This window comes from Trachypithecus francoisi, unplaced genomic scaffold (genome assembly GCF_009764315.1).
Source record: "Trachypithecus francoisi isolate TF-2019V2 unplaced genomic scaffold, Tfra_2.0 Lachesis_group4, whole genome shotgun sequence".
Taxonomy (NCBI): Eukaryota; Metazoa; Chordata; class Mammalia; order Primates; family Cercopithecidae; genus Trachypithecus; species Trachypithecus francoisi.
This window is the reverse complement of record NW_022681469.1, coordinates 94,897,699-94,920,524: the sequence shown is the minus strand read 5'-3', so window position 1 is coordinate 94,920,524 and position 22,826 is coordinate 94,897,699. Positions and strand designations below refer to the sequence as shown.

Below are 22,826 nucleotides of genomic sequence, written 5' to 3'. Positions count from 1 at the left end.
CCCATCTCTACTACTAAAAATACAAAAATCAGCTTAGTGTGGTGGTGCTCATCTGTAATCCCAGCTACTCAGGAGGCTGAGGCAGAATGATTGCTTGAACCTGGGAGGCAGAGGCTGCAGTGAGCTGAGATTGGGTCACTGCACTCCAATTGGGGTGACAAAGTGAGACTCTGTCTCAAAAGAAAAAAATACATCTTTACTTTTTTTATTGTTTCTGAGGTTACCAGCTTCAGGTTTTATAACTTTTTTCTTTCTTTCTTTCTTTTTACAGGCTCATGCCTGTAATCCCAGCATTTTAGGAAGATGAGGCGGGCAGCTCACTTGAGGTTGGGAGTTCGAGACCAGCCTGGCCAACATGGTGAAACCCTGTCTCTGCCCAAAATACAAAAATTAGCCAGGCATGCTGGTGGGCACTTGTAATCCCAGCTACTCAGGAGGCTGAGGCAGGAGGATCACTTGAACCAGGGAGGCGAAGGTTGCAGTGAGACAAGATCACACCACTGCACTCCAGCCTGGGTGACAGAGTGAGACTCTGTCAAAAAAAAAAAAAAAAGACAATTTTGATCACTGTCTTTTGCTTTCATATCTATAGTTCTAATTCCTGATGCTGTTCTTTGATCTTTTCTTGATAAGACTTGTTAAGTCTGAGGCTATTTTGTACCATTTTTTGAAATACTTAGCTTTAGTTTTTCTGACTAAGTCTATAGTCTATTAGTTTTATTTCTCTACTTTATTAATTTATATTTTCTTTTCTTTTTTTGAGATGTAGTCTCACTCACTCTGTCGCTTAGGCTGGAGTGCAATGGCACAATCTTGGCTCACTGCAACCTCCCCCTCTGGAGTTCAAGTGATTCTCCTGCCACAGCCTCCTGTATAGCTGGGATTACAGGCACAAACCACCATGCCTGGCTAATTTTTGTATTTTTAGTAGAGATGCGGTTTCACCATGTAGGCCAGACTGGTCTCGAACTCCTGACTTCAGGTGATCCACCCACCTCGGCCTCCCAAAGTGCTGGGATCACAGGCGTGAGACACTGCACCTGGCCTAATTTATATTTTAAATCATATTTTTTTCTACTTTCATTAGGTGTTTACAAATTATTTTTCTCTACCTCTCTGAATAGGATACTTAAGTCAAGAAAGAATAAAAATAAATACATTTATTTGGAAAAAACTTAAGACTACAAATTTTCTTCTAAGAAATACTTTGGTTATATTCTAAAGATTTCAGTTTATTGTATGCTTATTGTCATGTTTCTATATAGCCTATAAGTTTACCTTTAATATCTCTAAAAAATAATTTTCTAAATAATTCTTCGGTTAAATTTTCAAGTGTTCAGAGTGCGGCGGGAGAGAAGAGTTGTCCTTCCATAGTTAATTTCTAGTTTTACTGCACTGTAATCAGGGGATGTGGCCTGTGTCTCCTCTTTTTTAGGTTCTCCAGCTTTTCTGTGGCTGGTGATCAGTACTTGTAAACACTCCAAGGGTATCTGAAAACAATCTGTGTTCTCTGATGATTAAGTAAAACATTCTGTGTTATCTAGCTGAACAAGTCTGTATTATTCAAATCCTTATTCTTTCTAAAATCTGACGAGATTTCTGGGCAGTGCTATGAGTTACTCACTAGCCATTCCATAAATTCCCTTTCTGTGTAAACCAGCAACATGTGGTTTATTTTGCTTGCAAGTAAGAAACCTAACCAGTACATCTTTATCTTGAGCTCTTTATCTCTCTTACTTAGCTAGCTTCAGTACTTCTTCCGATACTTTTCTCAGAAGGGATACATGTGATTGTTTTCTTGCAATATCCAAATGATGCCTTGAAATGCAATTTTCTCTCCCTCTCATTTGCAACCTTGTGATATTGTGTTCTAATTTTGCGTTGCAGATAAAAAATTAATGGCATTCTTTCCTGAGTAACTTGTTATAAACACCAGCTGGGATAGTTCATCTCTGCCATATGGTCTCTAGCCTTCTTTTCATGACAGCAGAAGAGTTCCCAGCAACAATGGAGAGCAAATCCCAAAGCACAAGCATTTTTCTATCCTCTGCTCACATCTCCTTTGCTAATGTCCCACAGGCTATAGCAAATCACACGGTCACAGATTACAAGGGAGGAAAACAGACTCTATCTCTTGATGGGAGGAGCTACCAAGTGACATTGCAAAAGGGTGTACATAAATGGAAAGAAAGAATTTATGGTTATTTTTTGTAATATACTATACTGCTTCTCTTTGAAAGGCTGTAAATTTTTTTATATTGATATTTGTTCTTTTTTACTGTTTTAAGATCAACTTATTATTACACAGTCACTCATTCAGAAGCCAGGGAAACATCAGGGCAGCAGAAAGGAAGGTGGGATGGAGTAGGCTCTGTGAAGGACCAAAGACAAACCGCCACAGTTATGAAATTTTGTTTTATTCTAATAAAGACTAATGTATGCCTGATAGCCTAGTGATAATACATATTTAGCAAGTCACAACATTTTTAGAAAGCATGTATCATTCAAATAAGGGCATTATATAGCTGGAGACTTCAACACCCACTTTCAGCACTGGAAAGATCTTCCAGACAGAAAATCAACAAACAGCAGACTTAATCTGCACTATAGAACAAATGGATCTAACAGATATTTATAGAATATTTCATCTAAGAGCTATAGAATACACATCCTTTTCCTCAGCATGTGGATCATTCTCAAGGACAGACAATATGCTAGGTCACAAAACAAGTCTTAAAACATTAAAAAAAAACTTAATAGTATCAAGCATCTCCCCTGACCACAATGGAATAAAACTAGATATTAATAACAAGAGGAATTTTGGAAACTATACAAACACATGGAAATTACACAATACGCTCCTGAATGGCCAGTGGATCACTGAAGACATTAAAAAGAAAACTGAAAAATTTCTTGAAACAAATGATAACAAATGATGATAATATCCCCTAACCTATGGGACACAGCAAAAGCAGTACTAAGAGGGAATTTATAGCTATAAGTGCCTACATCAAGAGAGGAAAAATCTTAAATGAACAATCTAATGAGGTAGCTCAAGAACTAGAAAAGCAAGAGCAAACCAAATCCAAAATTAGTAGGAGAAATAATAAAGATCAGAGAAAAAATAAAACTGAAATGAAAAAAATACAAAAGATCAGTGAAACAAAAAGTTGGGTTTTTGAAAAGTTAAAAGAAAATGAACAAACCTTTAGTTAGACTAAGAAAAAGAGAGAGAAGATCCAAATAAAATCAGAAATGAAAAAGGAGACACTACAACTGATACTACAGAAATTCAAAGGATCATTAATGGTTACTATGAGCAACTATTAATATATGCCTATAAATTAGAAAATTTAGAAGAAAATGAACAAATTTCTAGATACATACAACCTACCAAGATTGAATTAGGAAGTAATACAAAACATGAACATATCAATAACAAGGAATGAGGTTGAAGCTATAATAAAAAGTATCCCAGTAAAAAAAGCCTGGGACCTGATGGCTTCACTGATGAATTCCACCAAATATCTAAGGAGGAACTAATACTGATCCTACTCAAACTATTCAACAACAACAACAACAACAACAACAACAAAAAAAAAAAACAGAGGAGGAGGGAATACTTCCAAACTCATTTGATGAGGCCAGCATTACCCTCATACCAAAACCAGACAAAGACACATCAAAAAAAAAGAAAACTACAGGCACCAATATCTCTGATGAACATTGATGCAAAAATCCTCAACAAAATATTAGCAAACCAAATTCAACAACACATTAAAAATATAATTCATCATGACTAAGTGGGATTTATCCCTGGAATGCAAATGATGGTTCAACATACACGAATCAATGTGATACAGCATATCAATAAAATGAAGGATAAAAACCATATGAAAATTTCAGTCAATGCTGAAAAAGCATTTAAAAAAATTCAACATCCTTTCATGACAAAAACCCTAAAAAAAAACTGGGGATAGAAGGAACATACCTCAACATAATAAAAGCCATATACAACAGACCCACAGCTAGTATCATATTAAATGAGGAAAAACTGAAAGCCTGTCCTCTAAGATCTGGAACACAACCAGGATGTTCACTTTCACCACTGTTACTCAACATAGTACTGGAAGTCCTAGCTAGAGCAATCAGACAAGAGAATGATATGAGGGGCAGCCAAACCGGAAAGGAAGAAATAAAATTATCCTTGTTTGTAGACAATATGATCTTATATTTGGAGAAACTGAAAGAATCCACAAGAAAACTATTAGAATGGATAAATTCAGTAAAGTTGCAGGATACAAAATCAACATACAAAAATTAGTAGCATTACTATATACCAACAGTGAACAATGTGAAAAAGAAATAAGAGGGCTGGGCATGGTGGCTCATGCCTGTAATCCCAGCACTTTGGGAGGCCGAGGCGGGTGGACCACCTGAGGTCAGGAGTTTGAGAACAGCCTGGCCAACGTGGCGAAAACCTGTTTCTACTAAAAATACAAAAAAATTAGTCGGGTGTGGTGGCATGCACCTGTAGTCCCAACTACTTGGGAGGCTGAGGTGGGAGAATCGCTTGAACCCAGGAGGTGGAGACCACAGTGAGCCAAGGTTGTGCCACTGCATTCCAGCTTGGGTGACAGAGAGAAACTCTGTCTCAAAAATAAATAAATAAATGAAATAAATAAAATAAAATAAAATAAGTAGCCCCATTTACAATAGCCACACATACAATTAAATAACTAGGAATTAACCAGAGAAGTGAAAGATCTCTATAATGAAAACTATAAAACACTGATAAAAGAAATTGAAGAAGACACCAAAAAGTGGGAAAATATTCCATGTTTATGGATTGGAAGAATCAATATTGCTAAAATGTCCATACTTCCCATAGCAATCTATAGATTCAATGTAATCCCTATTGAAATACCAATGGCATTCTTCACAGAAGCAGAAAAAACAATCCTAAAATTTACATGGAACCACAAAAGACCCAGAATAGCCAAAGCTACACTAAGCAAAAAGAATGAAACTGGAGAAATCACATTACCCAACTTCAAATTATACCACACAGCTATAGTAACCGAAACAGCATGTACTGGCATAAAAACAGACACATAGACCAATGGAACAGAATAGAGAACCCAGAAACAAATCAACACACTGACAGTGAACTCATTTTCAACAAAGGTGCCAAGAATACACACTGGGGAAAAGACAGTCTTTTCAATAAGTGGTGCTGGGAAAACTGGATATCCATATGCAGAAGAATGAAACTAGACCCCTATCTCTCATCATATGCAAAAATCAAATCAAAATGAATTAAAGACTTAAATCTAAGACCTCAAGCTATAAAATGACAACAAGAAAACACTGGGGAGAAATCCCCAGTACACTGGTCTGGGCAAAGATTTCTTGAGCAATACCCCATAAGCACAGGCAACCAAAACAAAGGTGGACAAATAGAGTCACGTCAAGTTAAAAAGCTTCTGCACAGCAAAGGATACAATCAACAAAGTGAAGAGACAACCTATAGAATGGGAGAAAATATCTGCAAACTACTCATCTGACAAAGGATTAATAACCAGAATACATAAGGAGCTCTATAGGAAAAAAATCAAACAAAGCCGATGAAAAAATGGGCAAAAGATTTGAATAGATATTTCTCAAAGACATATAAATGGCAAACAGACTTATGAAAAGGTATTCAACATCCTTGATCATCAGAGAAATGCAAATCAAAACTATAATGAGCTATCATCTCACCCCAGTTAAAATGGCTTATATCCAAAAGATAGTTAATAACAAATGCTGGCAAGGATGTGGAGAAAAGGGAACCCTCGTACACTGTTGGTGGGAATGTAAATTAGTACAACCACTATGGAGAATAGCTTGGAGATTTCTCAAAAAACTAAAAATTGAGCTAACATGTGATCCAGCAATCCCACTTCTGAGTATATACCCAAAAGAAAGGAAATCAGTATATCAAAGAGATATCTGCATTCTAATGTTTGCTGCAGTGTTGTCTACAATAGCTAAGATTTGGAAGCAACGTAAGTGTCCATCAACAGATAAATGGATAAAGAAACTATGGTATATATACACAATGGAGTACTACTCAGCCATAAAAAAGAATGAGATGTAGTCATTTGCAACAGCATGGATGGAACCAGAGATAATTATGTTAAGTGAAATAAGCCAGGCACAGAAAGACAAACATCACATATTCTCATTTATTTGTGAGATCTAAAAATCAAAACAGTTGAACTCATGGACATAGAGAGTAGAGAGATGGTTAACAGAGGCCTGGAATGGTAGTTGGGAGAATAAGGGGAGGATTAATGGGTACCACAAAAAAAAAAAAAAAGAATAAATAAAACCTATTATTTGATAGCACAACAGGGTGATTATAGTTAATACTTAATTGTACACTTTAAAATAACTTAGAGTGTAATTGGATTGTTTGTTACTCAAAGGATAAATCCTTGAGGGGATGGATACCCCATTCTCCATGATGTGCTTATCTCACATTGCATGCCTGTATCAAAACATTTTATATACTCCAGAAATATACCAACTATGTACCCACAAAAATAAAAATACAAACACACAAAAAAAGGCATTAAAGAAAGTTTTATAAAGAATGAAATGTCTACTATAATCCTCTTTTAAAGCCTTGATTCATTTTCAAAGATCAACAATAATTTTTTTTCAATCAAAAGAAAAGGAAAATAAGTTTTTTTCCACCAAAATACACAAGAACCATTTATTGGCATTTTTATTTCAAGTTCCTGGGGAAAAAAGGCCAAATTTTCAAAGGCAGTTAATAACAGCTGTACAAGGGCTTGTTTCATTTGATTTAGCATCAAGTAAAAGTAAATATGCCATGGAAGACAGTTGAGTTTTATCTCCACCTCTCATATTGGCCCGCTTCTCCTACCAAGTCACAGTACATTGTTGCCCCACTAAGGAATCTAAAATGATTCAAATTTTTAAATGGTTGCTCAGATGACACTCGCCAGCAGAATTCTTTCTCCTTAAGATAGGGTGGCAGTGAACACTACCAGGTATCAATGTCATCAGAAATAAATAACTCTTTCAGGAAAGTCACGTTCCTGATCCCTGTTAACCATTATGTAAATTCTTTTTGTTGCTATACCTGTTTACTAATTATGTTTGTTACTTATGCAAAGGGAATACTCCCCAGACTTGCCTGATCTATTATTTCTATTTCCTAACAACAAAGTATGTTCACTTTACATAGTGCCATAGGTTTACTCTTTTTTTTTTTGAGACGGAGTCTCGCTCTGTTGCCCAGGCTGGAGTGCAGTGGCCGGATCTCAGCTCACTGCAAGCTCCGCCTCCCGGGTTTATGCCATTCTCCTGCCTCAGCCTCCCAAGTAGCTGGGACTACAGGCGCCCGCCACCTCACCCGGCTGGTTTTTTTTTGTATTTTTTAGTAGAGATGGGGTTTCACCATGTTAGCCAGGATGGTCTCGATCTCCTGACCTCGTGATCCGCCTGTCTCGGCCTCCCAAAGTGCTGGGATTACAGGCTTGAGCCACCACGCCCAGCCAGGTTTACCCTTAATCTTTTTTCTTTCTTTTTCTTGGTACCAGATGTTGTTATTTATCAAGGCAGATCATGTTTGATCGAAAAGAAACTGGCAAGTAGATCTTAAAACATACATTACTAAACCTGAGTAACAGATGAAAAAATAAGTCTTTAAATTACATTTTCCATTGAAAATTCATTCCACTGTGGTGCAAGAACTTATCCAGGAACTTAAAATGTCAATTTCTGACATAAATCATATCCCTCAGCACATATGTATTTTCAAAAGAAAACAAGTCATCTTAAAGTAATATATTCCCATATGCTAATTGATAATTGTATAGCAAATTGAAAATTCTGAGTAAACTGAAGATATGTTTAACAACAAAATAAATATAGCAATATGGTTAGCTTATAAATGTCTTGGTGTAAAGGCAGCAGTGAATTTGCATCTTGCAACAGATCTCTAAATCCAGTTGCTGGTTTTCTGGAATTTTATAGACATGATGTCTCACAAATCCATGTTCCATAGGGCTAGAAATATCTCTATGCAAAAACTTTTGAGGTATTTTCCCCAAATGACATGTAACTTTTAAAAACTTTTCCAGAAAAATATGAAAATTTTATCAACGACTTACTCTTACTGAAGAAAAAAGACTACTAATTGCTCTTTTAATTTTGCTCTAACAGATGTTTTAAAAGTTTAGACACCGCTGATGTTTTTGAATTGCACACTGCTAGAAGATAACTGGATAAAACACATTAGATGATTTCAAAAGATGAATCAGTACCTGATTCATTTGGCACATCATTAGTATCCAGAATAAAATCTGTAGAAATAATATAATTTTCAAAGAATTTATACATGCATACATTCTTATACATGCATACATTCTTATTTATACATCCTCCATTCTTAGGAAAACGAGCTTCTAAATCCAAGGATAAGGAGGTTCTGCTCATCTTACTAGTTAAAATCATTTCTCCTCATGGAGTAACTGGGGCTTTCTGATTTATTTTGTGGAACTTTAGTTTGTAGGAAAGCATAAACATAGTGTTAAATCTTGTTGGTTTCTGCTCTGGAGAGTGTTTCCAACATCCTTTTTTTCTGGTAAATTCTGGGACTGGCTCCATAAGTCTTCAGTCTCTTGATAACTGTGTCTCTGGTCTATCATCCTCAGGCTGAATGAGAGGCTTCCCAGTCAGATCAGCACTGCCCACAGTTTGGGGAGGGTTGAATTCAATGTAGTAGACTCCGCCACTGGCTAGATGAACAGCAGGCAGTGAAGTGTTGTTTAAATGCCCTCAAAGGGCACATATGAGTTAATCATTGTGTCTATCTGATAAGCTCATCTAGGGCTTCTGCCTATGGCAGTGTCCTTGGACAACCAGCTATATTAGGTGAGATTTTTCAGTTCGTGAAGCGCCTCAGCCGAGTCGTAACATCATTTGGAATGAGTTTCCCTTGGTCAAGAAAAGCCTTGGCTAACATACCAATTTCTGTGCCCTGTAGCATGTTGTCCTGGCCTGCTGGAGAGGTGCCTCAGCTTGAAGTGTTTGGTGATGTATAACAACACGGCGCCCTTGCCTAAGCCCAGGGCTGGGACCCCCATGATCACTGCATGCAGTAGCTGTGGAGATGCCCCTGCAACCATGGACAGAGGCCCAAGCCGTGCCAACTGTAGGGTTTTGGTCTGACCTGTGCACTCACCTGATCCACAGCCAAGGTCCCAGATGGCAGAAAGCACTTTTTTTTTTTTTTTTTTTTTTTTGGTTCAAGTTAACCAGTGCTTTCCTTTTCCTCTATAAAATGTGCTGGCTTGGAAACAATTCAAACATTCACCAATCAGTAAATGGATAAACACATTTTGGTATATCCATGCAATGGAATATTATTCAGCCATAAAAAGAAAAGAAGTACTGATAAATGCTACAATATGGATGAACCCTAAAAACACTGTGCTCAGAGAGGCCAGACACAAAGGGCCACCTTTGGTATGATTCAGTTTATATGAAACACTCAGAATAGGCAAATTTATAGGGGCAGAAAGCAGATTCATGGTTGCCAGAGCTGCCAGAGGAAGAATGGGGAGTGACTGCTAACGGGTGTGGGATTTCTTTTGGGACCTGCTAGCCGTTGGGTCACTTTTTTTTTATTGTAGTAAAATACACATAAAACTTACTGTGATATTTACTACATTCACAATGTTGTACCACAGTCACCACTATCTAGTTCCAGAATACTTTTATCACCCCAAATGTAAGCTCTTTTTTGATCTTTGAAGGTGAAAAATATCACTAGAATATACCTGAGGGAGGAATATCTTAGTTCATTGATCAGGTTTAGCACTCAGTATAACTTAGTCCGAGAATTTTTTTTTTTTTTTTTAAACCCAAAGAAGTCGTCATCTTATTTGATTATTGCTTTCTCCATCTGTTCCTTCTGGAACTCCTACCTCACACTGCAGTTCCTGTATTTTCCTTCCCTTTCTTTTATCTTCTCACTGGTGGCTTCCTTTGCATTTTTGTTTCGCATCATGAGGCAACTTCCTGTTTGATCTTCTTCGGGTTGATTTTTAAGAGTATCCATTCCATTTTTCAATACAATTGAATGCCAAAAAACTGTAAAACCGTATTTTTACATATCGTGTTTTTAAGTTCGCTTCTTTTTCTTTTTTTTCCCTTGAGACAGAGTCTCACTCTGTAGTCCAGGCTAGAGTGCAGTGGTGCAATCTCGGCTCACTCACTGCAACCTCCGCCTCGCGGTTCAAGTGGTTTTTCCTGCCTCAGCCTCTGGAGTAGCTTGGACTACAGGCGCGCCATCACCACTATTTCTTACATTAAATTTGCCTTACAGGAGCCATTCATTTTGGCTGTTTGGCTTGGTTTTCTGTTCCTCAAACTACTGGGTTTCTCTCTCTTTTTTTTTTTTTTTTTTTTTTGAGATAGGGTCTCACTCTGTCATGCAGCTGGAGTGCAGTGGCATGATTTCGGCTCACTGCAACCTCCGTCTCTTGGTTCAAACGATTTTCCCGCCTCAGCCTCTGGAGCAGCTGGGACTACAGGTGTGTGCCACCACGCCTGCGCTCGGCTAATTTTTGTATTTTTTTGGTAGAGATGGGATTTCACCGTGTTGGCCAGGCTGGTACTGGGTTTAATTTTTTATATGATCTTTGCCCGATTCCATCAGCTGCCACCGGTTCCTTTAGCATTTGTGGAAGCCCGATTGTTGCACACTTTCTGGGCAGCAGAGAATTGACAGGTGGTGAAAACTATGATAGGAATTCTCCAATCGGCTGACATTGAGAGCCATGCTCAGGGCTAAACAGAAAGCAAGCAGAAGCAGTTTCACCAGTTACTGGGCTATGGCACTTGGCTCACCTGGCTGGGCCACTGTCTTTGCCACAAGCTTAGCCAGGAATCGGGCTACTTTCTAGGTTGCTGGGCTGTCCTTCCTCCCAGCTTTGTGAACAATGAGGATAGAAGGTATCCAGAGGCAAAACTGCTAAATGGTCTCCTCAGAAGCCCAAAGCCTAAGATGTGCTTAGCACAGACTAACTCCAGGTTTCACACTATGCTTTGCACCACCACATCTACTACCTACCTATATTTCAGCCATTCTTCTTTATAGTTGAATCACCCCAGGAGGAAATTTAGAGTGCTAGAGAGTTATAGAAGTTATACACAAGCCATCATCTTCCAAAAACTTAATTAAGGTAATTCTCTTTTTATAGTACATTGTCTGAAGATAATTATTTATATAATGGAAGTAAGCTGAAATCTTAGGAATATAAATCTTATTGATGAGTGAAGCCCCAACTATGGCCCAAAGAGATGGAAGAACTCATGCCAGAGTGTCTCTGCTGTATATATAGGATTAGAGATTGGCCTTTTATTTCCTAACATATGGATCTTTTCAATACATAGACCCATGGCTACCTTTTAAAAATTCCATCAATATATTCACCTGCATAGCTGTTTCTCTTCCTGCTCCATCTAGTCCAATTCCTTTTCTGGATATTAGGCTAAGTCTCACTTTTATTCCCTTCACCTGGCTTTTACTCCCTCCTGAAATTTATTCTGCTTCTTTCCTACCTGCCTTCCAAGATCTCTCTCTCTGTGCTCACAGTGAGGGGGTATGCAGGAAGGAGTACTAAAGTGTCCAGAAGGGGGAAAGCCTAGAAAAAGTAGAGACAGAGGAGGCTTGCCAAAATTCTGCAGCATCTCCAGGAGCCCTTTGCCTCAGTCTTTGAGTTCTTGTCATTAGCACCCCTCTTCTTTTCCCCTGGGTCAAATATCTTAGCATTGACTTGATTCTCTGACCCCTCTTTATACTTTCCTTAATTCTACTTTTCTTTCCTCCCTGCTTTCCTAGCACTCCTATCCCAGCACTCTTCCCTTTCTTTGAAGCCTCTGAATCACAGCAAGGGAAGGAAAATGGAATTAGAGTAGTCCCTCTTATCCATGGTTTTGCTTTCTGTCGTTCAAAAACATTAAATGGAAAATTCCAGAAATAATTCATACGTTTGAAATTGTATGCTGTTCTGAGTTATGTGATGAAATCTCACATCATCTTGCTCCATCCTGCCTGGGACAGAAATCATCCCTTTGACCAGCATATCCGTGCTGTATAACCTACCTGCATGTCTGTCACTTAAGTAAATGTCCTGGTTATGAAGTGGACTACCCTAGTATTGCAGTGCTCTGTTCAAGTGACCCTTATTTTACTTAATAATGGCCCCAAAATATAAGAGTAGTGATGCTGGCATATTGTTAAAGTTGTTCTATTTTATTATTGTTGTTAATTTTTTACTGTCTAATTTAGAAATTAAACATCATAGGCATGTATGTATCATAGAAAAAAACACAGTATATATAGGATTTAGTACTATCTGCAGTTTCAGGCATTCACTGGGGTCTTGGAACATATCCTGCAGATAAGGGTGGGCTACTGCACAAACATCTGGACGTTCATTCATGTGCCACTAAGGATCATCACACAGTCAAAAGCATACCACACTCTGGAAGGCTCTGATCAACTTTTTCTGCTTCTCCTATCACAAAATAGAAAATACTTTATTAATAGCTTCAAAATGAATGGCTATAGCAGTCCCTCAGTTAGTATCTTAATTTATAGACTAAGGTTATGTTTTCTAGTATAAAACACCATTTTGACAATGTGGGGAGGCAGCAAGGTATAGTAGCTAAGAATTAGATTACTTAAGTTCCAATGCCAGCTCCTTCATATACTAGCTACGTGACCTCAGGCAAGTTACCTAACTATAAGTTGCCTTATCTGTGACAGACTTTAGCATATCATAAGTGCTTAAATAAAAGGAAACATTCATAATCATGTTACTATCACCACATGCAATCCTTATTCCTTGTCCTAGATCCATGAAAAAACATTATAAATGCCATTTTGTTTTAGAAAATGTTGATATAATATTTAATAAGCTTACTGCTGCCCAGGCTAATATGCATCTCTCTAAGCCCCTCTTAAATTTTATTACTAGAAAATGTTCTAGTGGACAATCTTTAAGGTTAAATGAGGATACTTATAATCAGCCTTTTAAAAAATTAAATTACAAATTGAGGATAAAACAAACAAAAAAACACACAACAGGAGTCTGATATTTCTTACCAAGGCAATTTGAAGCATCAACTTGTTCTTTCAAAAAATCAACACACATTTTCTTCACAGGTTCAATCTGATATTGGTTTGCTGCATCCAACAAAGACTGAACATTGTTGCTATTCACGGAAATTCTGCAAATAAGTTAGAAGGAATATTAGTTACCCATGATTTTTTATTATTTAAATGTTACTGTAGAATGTATCCTAATAGCCCCTGAAACTAAACACAAAATTAAACTTTCAGTCTTTGAATCAGTATGGCATAGGATACTCAAACTCTTCCATCCTTGCGGTTTTTCATTTTGAAGAATTTGTAGTGCAACCATTTGTTACAACAATGCTTTGCCATGGCAGATACCAACATTACTTCTCTAAAATAAAAATAATCCTTCTTAACTCACCTAGCAGTATAAGCAAATTCCACAAGTTGTTCAATAATATCAGGTTCAGCATCTTTGAGTTCTACTTCAAAGGACTTTGATTCAAGCATGTTAGCTACAATGAAGAGAAGAAACATAAATGGCATCTGTAACACCACAAGTTTGATTGAGGAACCACGGCATTCCAGGCCATGTTAAATATGGAGAAAAATAACAGGACAGTTCTCTCTGGAAGAAAATACCCCAGCAAGCCCAACATTCCTATAGTAAATGCAAATTAATTCTCCACACAAGATGGGCCTTAAATTAAGCTAAGAAAACAGTGAATTAGTGTACTTCTTTTTTAATTTAAAGACCATATTAACAGAAACATAAAACTATATTTTGTTTTCTTCCCAAGCTCATAAAATAGTACTAAGCAGAGGAAGTAGGACTTGGACCCAGTTCTCAACACCAAATCCAGGGTTCTTTCTAGCACAATATGCTATATCTATTTTTTTTTTTTAAGTTTAACTTGCCAGCTAAAGTATTATAAAACTTATCTACTTCTTTGTCTTTCCATCTGAGGTTAAAAAGAAAGCGCTGGGGTTTTTTTTGAGACAGAGTCTCGCTCTGACGCCCAGGTTGGAGCGCAGTGGCGCGATCTCGGCTCACTGCAACCTCCACCTCAACCCTGGGCTTTTAAGTTGACGCTATACCTCCATCTATAAAGCCATTAGGCTTTATGTCTAATGAAAGGACATTTTTTCCTTTGGTTATCAGCTGACTACTTTTTCAGTCTCTTCACTGTTCTGTGGCCTTAAGTTCTTAACTGCTTTAAAAATTAGAAAAATGACATATTCTCTTTTAGATTTTACTTAATTCTCATAGAAGAAATAATGGCATGTTTTACCTTAAGATACTTACTTGTGAACATTAAGTTAAAAAAATGACTGGCTGCAGCAAGAACAACACGATGAGCAGGTATCTTTCTTTCCTGGACCATGAGGATCACGTCACACAACGTTTTCTAATCAAAGAAAAAATACATAAAATAAAAAGAGGCTCACTAGCCTAGCTTGGCAATACATATTAAAAAGGTGCTTGCCAAATGCTTTATCTCTGTTTTCTATTTAAAGCCAATCTTTTTTCAGCACAGAATTTCTTTTGAAGACATGTTTAGGAAGGACTTACAGAGTTGCTGCCATATAGTATGAAAATTTTGCACTGCGTTGTCCAACAGTCAAGAGGAAAGAAAACGTTCCTCATAATCAGAAACAAGTCTACTAACCCTTCTGAGAAGTCTTTTTTTTTGTTTTTTTGTTTGTTTTGTTTTTTTCTGACACAGATTCGAAGACATTTCTCATGGTAAGCTTTTCTGGGGGAAATTAAATGACATCATGGCAGTGCCCCTGATAGTTTTTCAAACACAGCAATTAGTTTTTATATGATTTGTTTTCCATTATTTATCCTTGATGAAATCGAGAACACAGACTGCATTTCCTAAGAAAGTAGCATTCACAGATCTAACTTGAAACAGAAACAGCTCAGAATACAGAGAGGAGATGAACTAAATGTCCTTTCAGCAATCTTTTCTTAAAATAACACTTCTCTCAAATGTACTTCTGATAGAAGCTGGATAGCAGCCAGTTTTAAATTGTGATTTCTGACCAAGGTCAAAATAGTATCACTATAAGCTGCTTAAAGAAGGCAGCTCTGAGTAAGTACTTAATTAAAATGTGGGGAAAATGGAATAATAAAGAAAAAAATTTAAGGCTTACTCAAACACTGATAAATGAATATCAAGAAAAATAAATGTCCTTTTTGCCAATCCAAATTTCTTAATGAAGTTAAAGATAAAATATAGAGGTTAGGCTTACAGAAAACTTGGTGCATACAATGTGTTAAACACTGTCCTAGGCACTGGGAATATGAGGCAAATAACATATTCAGAGTAAAAAAAATATTGCTTACAAATCTAAGATTGGCTTCATGGCTCAGGGGATTTGCATTTTACAAATTTTAAGTATTTTACTAAAACTGTTAATACAGTTTCTGATAGATAAATCCCTGTTATTTCTTACTGTATTATTTTGTGAAGATAAATCAAAATAAATAATAATGATGTTTATAATGAGAGAGAAAATAAGCCTCAAATAGTAGGCTAGGCAATGAACAAAATTTCACTTTTACCGCTTATTTGAAGATTTTCAAATAAGGCCTACTACTGACTATTGCTAAAAACTTATATACAGGTTAATAGCTAAAGCTATTTTTATTCTCATAGTGTCTTGAAGTTTTAAATTTTATTTATTTTCATTTGGGGAGGGGATACAGAGGCAGATCTCTTAGGTGATTTTGCTACATACTACACCAAAAAATACCAAGTAGCAGAACCAAGTTAACTATTTGGTTACCACCAAAAAACAAGTGATCAATTTGTCTTGGAGGTCGAGGGAGGGAGAGAGAGAAGGAGAGGGAGAAAGGAGTGGGGAGTGAAGAATAAAGATGATAAAGCATCAAGCAAATCAGATTACATCAGATCATCGGGGAGAAATCTATGGCTAGTGATGGAACTTCTGTGAAACATAGGGTTAAACCAAAATACAGCAATAACATCTCCAAGGCATACTCATCAACAGAGTTTAAAAGTAGAATGACTTTCTAGGCACTGAAAGAGGTTGAAGAAATGTAGATCTTTGTATAGCAACTGAGTTTTAGTCTAAGATTAATGGCCAGCTGGATATGAATGGTTTGAGGGGTAGGGAGAATAAGTCAGAAGAGTCTTTTGTATCCAAATGGCACATTTATTTGCCTGTACTACAATAGACTGATAATTTCCAATAAGAGATGGGACTGCTGGGCGCGGTGGCTCATGCCTGTAATCCCAGCACCTTGGGAGGCTGAGGCGGGTGGATCACAAGGTCAGGAGATCGAGACCATCCTGGCTAACATAGTGAAATCCCGCCTCTACTAAAAATACAAAAAATTAGCTGGACATGGTGGTGGGCGCCTGTAGTCACAGCTACTCAGGAGACTGAGGTAGGAGAATGGTGTGAACCCAGGAGGTGGAGCTTGCAGTGAGCAGAGATCGAGCCACTGCACTCCAGCCTAGACAACAGAGCGAGATTCTGTCTCAAAAAAAAAGTAACAATATTGACTCATCAATTGTAACAAACATACCACATGAATGCAATATGCTAATGATAAGGGTAACTGTGTGTAGAGAAGGAGGTGAGGGAATAAATGTAAATACTGCACTTTCTGCTCAATTTTTCTTTTTCTTTTTTGTGACAGGGTCTTGCTCTATCATCCAAGCTGGAGTGCAGTGATGCAATCTTGGCTTACTGCAGCCTCGAACTCCTGGGCTCAAGTGATCCTCCCACCCCTCCTCCCAAGTAGCTGGGACCACAGGCATGTGCCACCATGCCCGGCTAATTTTTTATCTTTTGTAGAGATGAAGTCTCACTGTGTTGCCCAGGCTGGTTTCCAACTCCCGGATTAAAGCAATCTCACTACCTTGGCCTCTCAAAGTATAGGGATTATAGGCACGAGCTACCTCACCTGGCTCAAATTTTCTATGAAGTTAAAACTGCTCTTAAAAAAAAAAAAAGTCTATTAAATAATGTGGTAAGAGATCAGATAATCAAAATTGATATTGAGATAACTTAATCATTTAGGGAACCATTAGATTCCTCACTCATAATGTACTCCCTCTTCCCCTGGGAAGGTAAGTACTGAGAAGGAAGTTTCAGTCTCCATCCATCTCATGTGGAAGAGTGACTACAGGATGAACAAGAGTGTAGCAGAGGTCACTGACAACACAGAGCCAGGCATTGTGGCTCATTCTTCTTTCCTAGGTCTGCCTCAAAAGTGGGACATCAATCATTGGGGCAGGCTTGCTCCTCTGGCAAGAGAGGACTGTTCCTGCTCATCAGCTGCTCTGCCTCAGACTGGGTAGGTAAGTTTAGTTTAGGAAAGAAAGAACAGAAAGTCCAATTTAATGCTCAGGTCAATGTCCTATAGTTAGAACTAGTAGTGACGGGTCCTCAAATATGTATGCATAGATACTCAATGCATCATAGAGAAAGAAACTTTGGTGCTGCTTTCGTGCCTGCAAGATTTGGGGGCTTTTACAGGAAGAATCCTTCGGTTCTAGGAAAGGTTAACCTCAGAAGAGGCAGACATTTTAGGCATCTGTTGGTATCATGACCTTTTGCTCTCTATCAAGTTTACCAGACAGGATTACAAAAGGCAGCTGGGTCCATGTAAGTGCTAAAGCACTGTACGAAGATTAGCTTTTAATCACATGTGCTGTCATTAGTAAGAGGCATGCAGTCAACTGCCCCACATTCTATTCTTTGTTATATCCCAAGGAGGAGACTGAGGAATGACTAACCTTTAGATTTATGTGGCCTGTCAAGAAGGTTCTGCAATCAGTCCCTCCCAGCATGCTATCAAATTGGCATTGAGCATAAACCCCCGAGCAGATTGTAGATTCAACTATAGTTGGGTGGTAGATTTAAGTCACTGAAAATATAAAGGGAAATGATGCCCTTATTAGATGGGGTAAATAATTTTCTTGGATTAGTTACTAGAAAAGCCTCAATAAAGCAATAGTAAATGCAAAGGCTAAGAAACATTAAAAAGACTTCTCTAGAAATCACATTTGTCAGAAAAGCAAAGAAAAACAGGACTGAACTTACACACATTAGAATAAGGCAAGTGGGATAGTGAAGGAAAAACAAAGGAAGATACCCAGACTAAGCAGAAGGAAAAGAGGGACTGCCTTCCTTAAAGGAAACATATACCAGGTCAGGCCGAACAGCTTTGCAAAGGAAAGGAGACTTTGGCGTAATTGCCCTTTTAAGAAAAAAAAAAAAAAAACCTATTTTTGTTGTTATTTATTCAAGGAAGGTGTTATGGACCAAACAGGAATAGAAGAAGAGAAGTAAGAATTCAGGAGTAGATTAAAATGGTTCTCTCAGAAAGGCCTGGATCAGCACTTTTGGGAGCCAAGGCATGTGGATCACCTGAGGTCAGGAGTTCAAGACCAGCCTGGCCAATATGGCAAAACGCTGACTCTACTAAAAATACAAAAATTAGCCAGGCTTGGTAGTGCACATCTGTAATAGCAGCTACTCGGGAGGCTGAAGCAGGAGAATCACTTGAACCCGGGAGGCAGAGGTTGCAGTGAACTGAGATCATGCCACTGTACTCCAGCCTGGGTGACAAAGCAAGACTTGATCTCAAAAAAAAAAAAGCCTGGATCTAGGAAAATTTTATGATTCCTCTTAATGCTAAAGATATTAAGAGAAAATTAGAAGACTTCCCTTAAAGAATAGGACAACTATAATAGGCCATTACAATTAAGTTCAGACAGATTTGAAAAGGAGAAAGATCAGCAAGAGTATTTCTTGCATTATTAAGTAATCTTCAAGCTGATATTGCTGGGAAGACAGGTGTGGTATTTGCTATATGGCATATGGTATATAGTGGAACTGAGAAGTTTGTGGAACTAAGACTCTAAGGGAGAGTGCTAGATCACATTAAAGTAAGTCAAATAACCCAAAAGTAGTCCGGCTCTAAGTTATATGCTGGACATCCCCACAATTAGAATTACCTTTCTGAGATTAGTGAAGGCTGGGAGTAACTGAACTAATTCCGAATACATGTGCTCTCATTTTCCACTAGGGGAAGCTCTGTAGGAAATGCATTAGAGGAATAAGTATGTAAGCAAAACAAACACCAAAATCATAAGGAAAAGAAAAAGAAAGGTATTCTAATCTAAAAGGGTCAGCTACCTGATGTAGAAAGGAAAAGATCCAACTTAAGCAGGTTAACAAGTCAGTTGAGGCTGCCTGAAAGAACAGATGTACCATAGAGGAAAATGCAACACTAGAGACATAGCCCATTTTGACACCAATAGGTAACAGAAAGGAACATGTCTGCACTGCTGCTGAGTTTGCAAGGCCTACAAAATTCAAATACTGAGGAAAAGCAAGGTTTTTAGGAGCATGCTGTAAGGGTCTTATTCGTCCCTGTGGGACCACAGGTCTTAAAGGAATGTTAAAGGCCATTCTCCAGCTGAGACAAATGGAGAGGAAAGGAGGACAAACCCCTCCAAGAGACAGGATTCATAGATATAAGGAATTTCACAGCATGATAGGATCTTAATGGGCACACAAAGGTGCAGAACAATCAGGAAGCTCAGAATTGTAAGGAATGCAAGGCCACAAACTGTGGTCTGTAGAACTGCTGGCTACAAATGTGAATCACTCTTCTCTCAAAAATAAGAGAAGCTTTGTCATTAGATAGAACTCAATCATTTCAGCATCAGGTTGCCAGGAACACAGGGTTCAAAAAAGATGTCAAAATTAAGCTTTAAATGTGCAGGATGGACAATAGGGAAAGAAGGGAAACTCTATGATACCTGATAGCTGGCAAATTTCTAACAATTGTCCAAGAAAAAGAATGAGTCCTGGCCATGCGCGGTGGCTCATGCCGGTAATCCCAGCACTTTGGGAGGCTGAGGAGGGCAGATTACGAGGTCAGGAGACGAAGGCCATCCCGGCTAACATGGTGAAACCCTGTCTCTACTAAAAATACAAAAAGTTAGCCGGTGTGGTGGCGGGCACCTGTAGTCCCAGCTACTCGGGGGGCTGAGGCAGGAGAATTGCTTGAATCCGGGAGGCAGAGGTTGCAGTGAGCTGAGATCACGCCACTGCACTCCAGCCTGGGCTACAGAGCAAGATTCCATCTCAAAAAAACAAACAAACAAAAAAGAATGAGTCCTATGCCACAGAAGCATCAATGTGTATTGAAGAAATCTCTTCTATAGATGGTACACAGTGCCCCTATAAGCATGGAAGATTCCTCCCAACTGAGTTTAGCCTAGAGTCTGTAGATTATAGAAAGCTGATTCAGACTGGCAAGCCAAAAGCCAAGATTGTTACATTTTATTTGAAAACCCTCTGTTCCCCAGAAACCAAAGTTTATACTCTGTTTTTGGCTGTGAAAAATAATGTGGGTTAGGATTGTATAAATAATATGTCAACATCTGGGCTGCTTGGTATAGAGATGAGAGATCTTCTTGTATCAATCCTAGGGACGTTCTGACATACTGGAAAAGTGTGGCATCAACTACCTTGAAATTGGAGAAAGTCAGCTTTGGAGGTGCTAAGCTAACTAAATCCATTCCAATGGAAGCCAGCCCACATTGCAGCTGCTGAAGAAGCTACCCTGACTGTACCCAAACACTCAAGCAAATGCTTTCTGGCTGACTAAACTGAACAGTATAAGAAACCAGGGTGAGCACATATTTGGAATTCAACTGCCTTTCATTTTAATTCAGAGGAAGAACATAGATGTTGGAATTTAATCATGAGAGGGCTCATAACAGTCAGATTTGCGAGATTTTGTGTTGCTAATACAGAATTATACAGAGTGCTTTAGGCTGTCATTTGGTTCACCACAGAACATCTAGAGAGCTATGAATGACACCTCGGCTTAGAAAAATTTGAGATGGGAAATAGAAGTGAGTAACTGCCAGCCTATAGTATCTGAAGGCCTGGTGTTAATAGTTATCCACCCATTTCAAAGCATTCTTGGGTAAAAATTTTAAAAACCTCTTAAGCTGGTCTTCGGAGGATACAAAAAAGAAGAGTTTTTGGTAGAGGAAAATAGCCATATAAGCACCGAAGATAAAACAAAGCATTCCCTGAGGTAGTAAGAAAATAGCCCAAAAGACAAGGCAAACTTGGAAAAAATAACTTATAGCTACTGGGTCCAGCTACTTTGTGCTGGAGGTTTGCAGTGGGGCTTTGGTGCCTGAATTCTATCATTCAGCCCACTGAGATTCTCAACTCAGGTTGTTTATATAAGGAAGGATCAATAACCAAATAAGACATAACAAGATGCACTTTTGACTGAAGGGCAAGTACTTGTTAATCTCCCATATGCAGTGCTTCTCTCATAAAACAAAGTTGGAAAATGAAGCTTTGCTTGATAAGCCAACCTTTAAATTGCCCCTACATATCCCAATAATCTAAATTTTGGAATCTGCACAGTCATATGTCCTACGTGGGAAAAATGAGAGAGATAGCTTGGCCCAAACGCAGCTTATGGAGTCCATCATAACACACACCTTCCCTGTCCTACTCAGCAGATGGAGTCCTTAAATACAACAAGGTAGCTCTCAACAGAGTAACTTTACCATTAATAAAACAGCAGTGTCTTCAGTTCCAACTTACTTAGATTAGCTACTCCTCTCTCGTTTGACTAAGTGAGGAAGTGAGATATATACGAGCTCAGGATGCCTGATTTCCTTTCAGCTTCTTACATTCGTGCTTTTTGAGCTTCTTTTTTATGTAGCAGCATTCTTAAATAAGCTAATCTAATATAATTTATATAGACAGAATGGTCTCTCTGTAGCAAGAATTAACAGCCTGGCAAACAAAAAATGGAAGAGGCTCCCTTCAATATTTGGGGTTTTTTTTTTTTTTGAGACAGCTTCACTCTTGTTACCCAGGCTGGAGTGCAATGGCACGATCTCGGCTCATGGCAACTTCTGCCTCCTGGGTTCAAGCGATTCTCCTGCCTCAACCTCTTGAGTAGCTGGGATTACAGGAATGCGTCATCCAGCAAATTTTTGTATTTTTAGTAGAGACGGGGGTTTCACCATGTTGGCCAGGCTGGTCGCAAGCTCCTGGCCTCAAATGATCTGCCCACCCCAGCCTCCCAAAGTGCTGGGATTACAAGTGTGAGCCACTGTGCCTGGCCTGGCTCCCTTCAATATTATACTTAATGATTCACTTACAAATATTTTGCTTCTAATCTCAGCAATTAGTCTTTCTGCTAGTGGGTTCTGTTAGTTTAGAGATTTGGAGGCCCAAAAGAAAAGTGATTCAACCAAGTGATAGAAAAATGTTTCCATGGGATTGAAAGTTAAGACTGTGACCTGCCTATATTAGCCTCCTAATTTTTACCTCCTCATCAGGTAAAAAGAACAAAAGATAGGGCTTTGAAGGCTAGCTTAATATTCAACATAAGTTCATGACAACTTCAAAAGAATCTTCAAAAATACTGATAGCCATAATACCATTTCTATTCTTTGCAAAGACTACTTTCCTCAACCTCCAGCTTTGCCTTCTTCCTCCTTCATTTTAGCAGATGATCTTTTTTTTTTTTTTTTTAGAGAAAAGTCACTTGATAGAAACTCCTTCATTTTTCTGATTTCAAACACACCTACTATCAATCCCCTCCTCCTTCCCACTTCTC

General features: G+C 38.3%; 1 protein-coding gene and 1 pseudogene across 7 annotated transcripts in view; both read right to left on the bottom strand.

Annotated features, from left to right (window-relative positions):
* KLHL7 (kelch like family member 7) overlaps positions 1 to 22,826 on the bottom strand; it is a 67,984-nt gene that overhangs the window by 37,488 nt on the left and 7,670 nt on the right. For 4 of the 7 annotated variants that reach the window (XM_033192324.1, XM_033192326.1, XM_033192327.1 and 1 more), the window contains exons 2-4: positions 14,475 to 14,577; positions 13,590 to 13,683; positions 13,196 to 13,320 (exon numbers count right to left, since the gene is read on the bottom strand). In XM_033192324.1, the coding sequence (XP_033048215.1) occupies positions 13,196 to 13,320; positions 13,590 to 13,683; positions 14,475 to 14,577 (322 nt within the window). Of the gene's footprint in view, positions 1 to 12,321; positions 12,606 to 13,195; positions 13,321 to 13,589; positions 13,684 to 14,474; positions 14,578 to 17,946; positions 18,078 to 22,826 lie in introns of those variants that run through there. The other 3 variants (XM_033192325.1, XM_033192328.1, XM_033192331.1) reach the window with 2 other exon arrangements.
* LOC117072316 lies at positions 7,607 to 10,551 on the bottom strand (annotated as a pseudogene).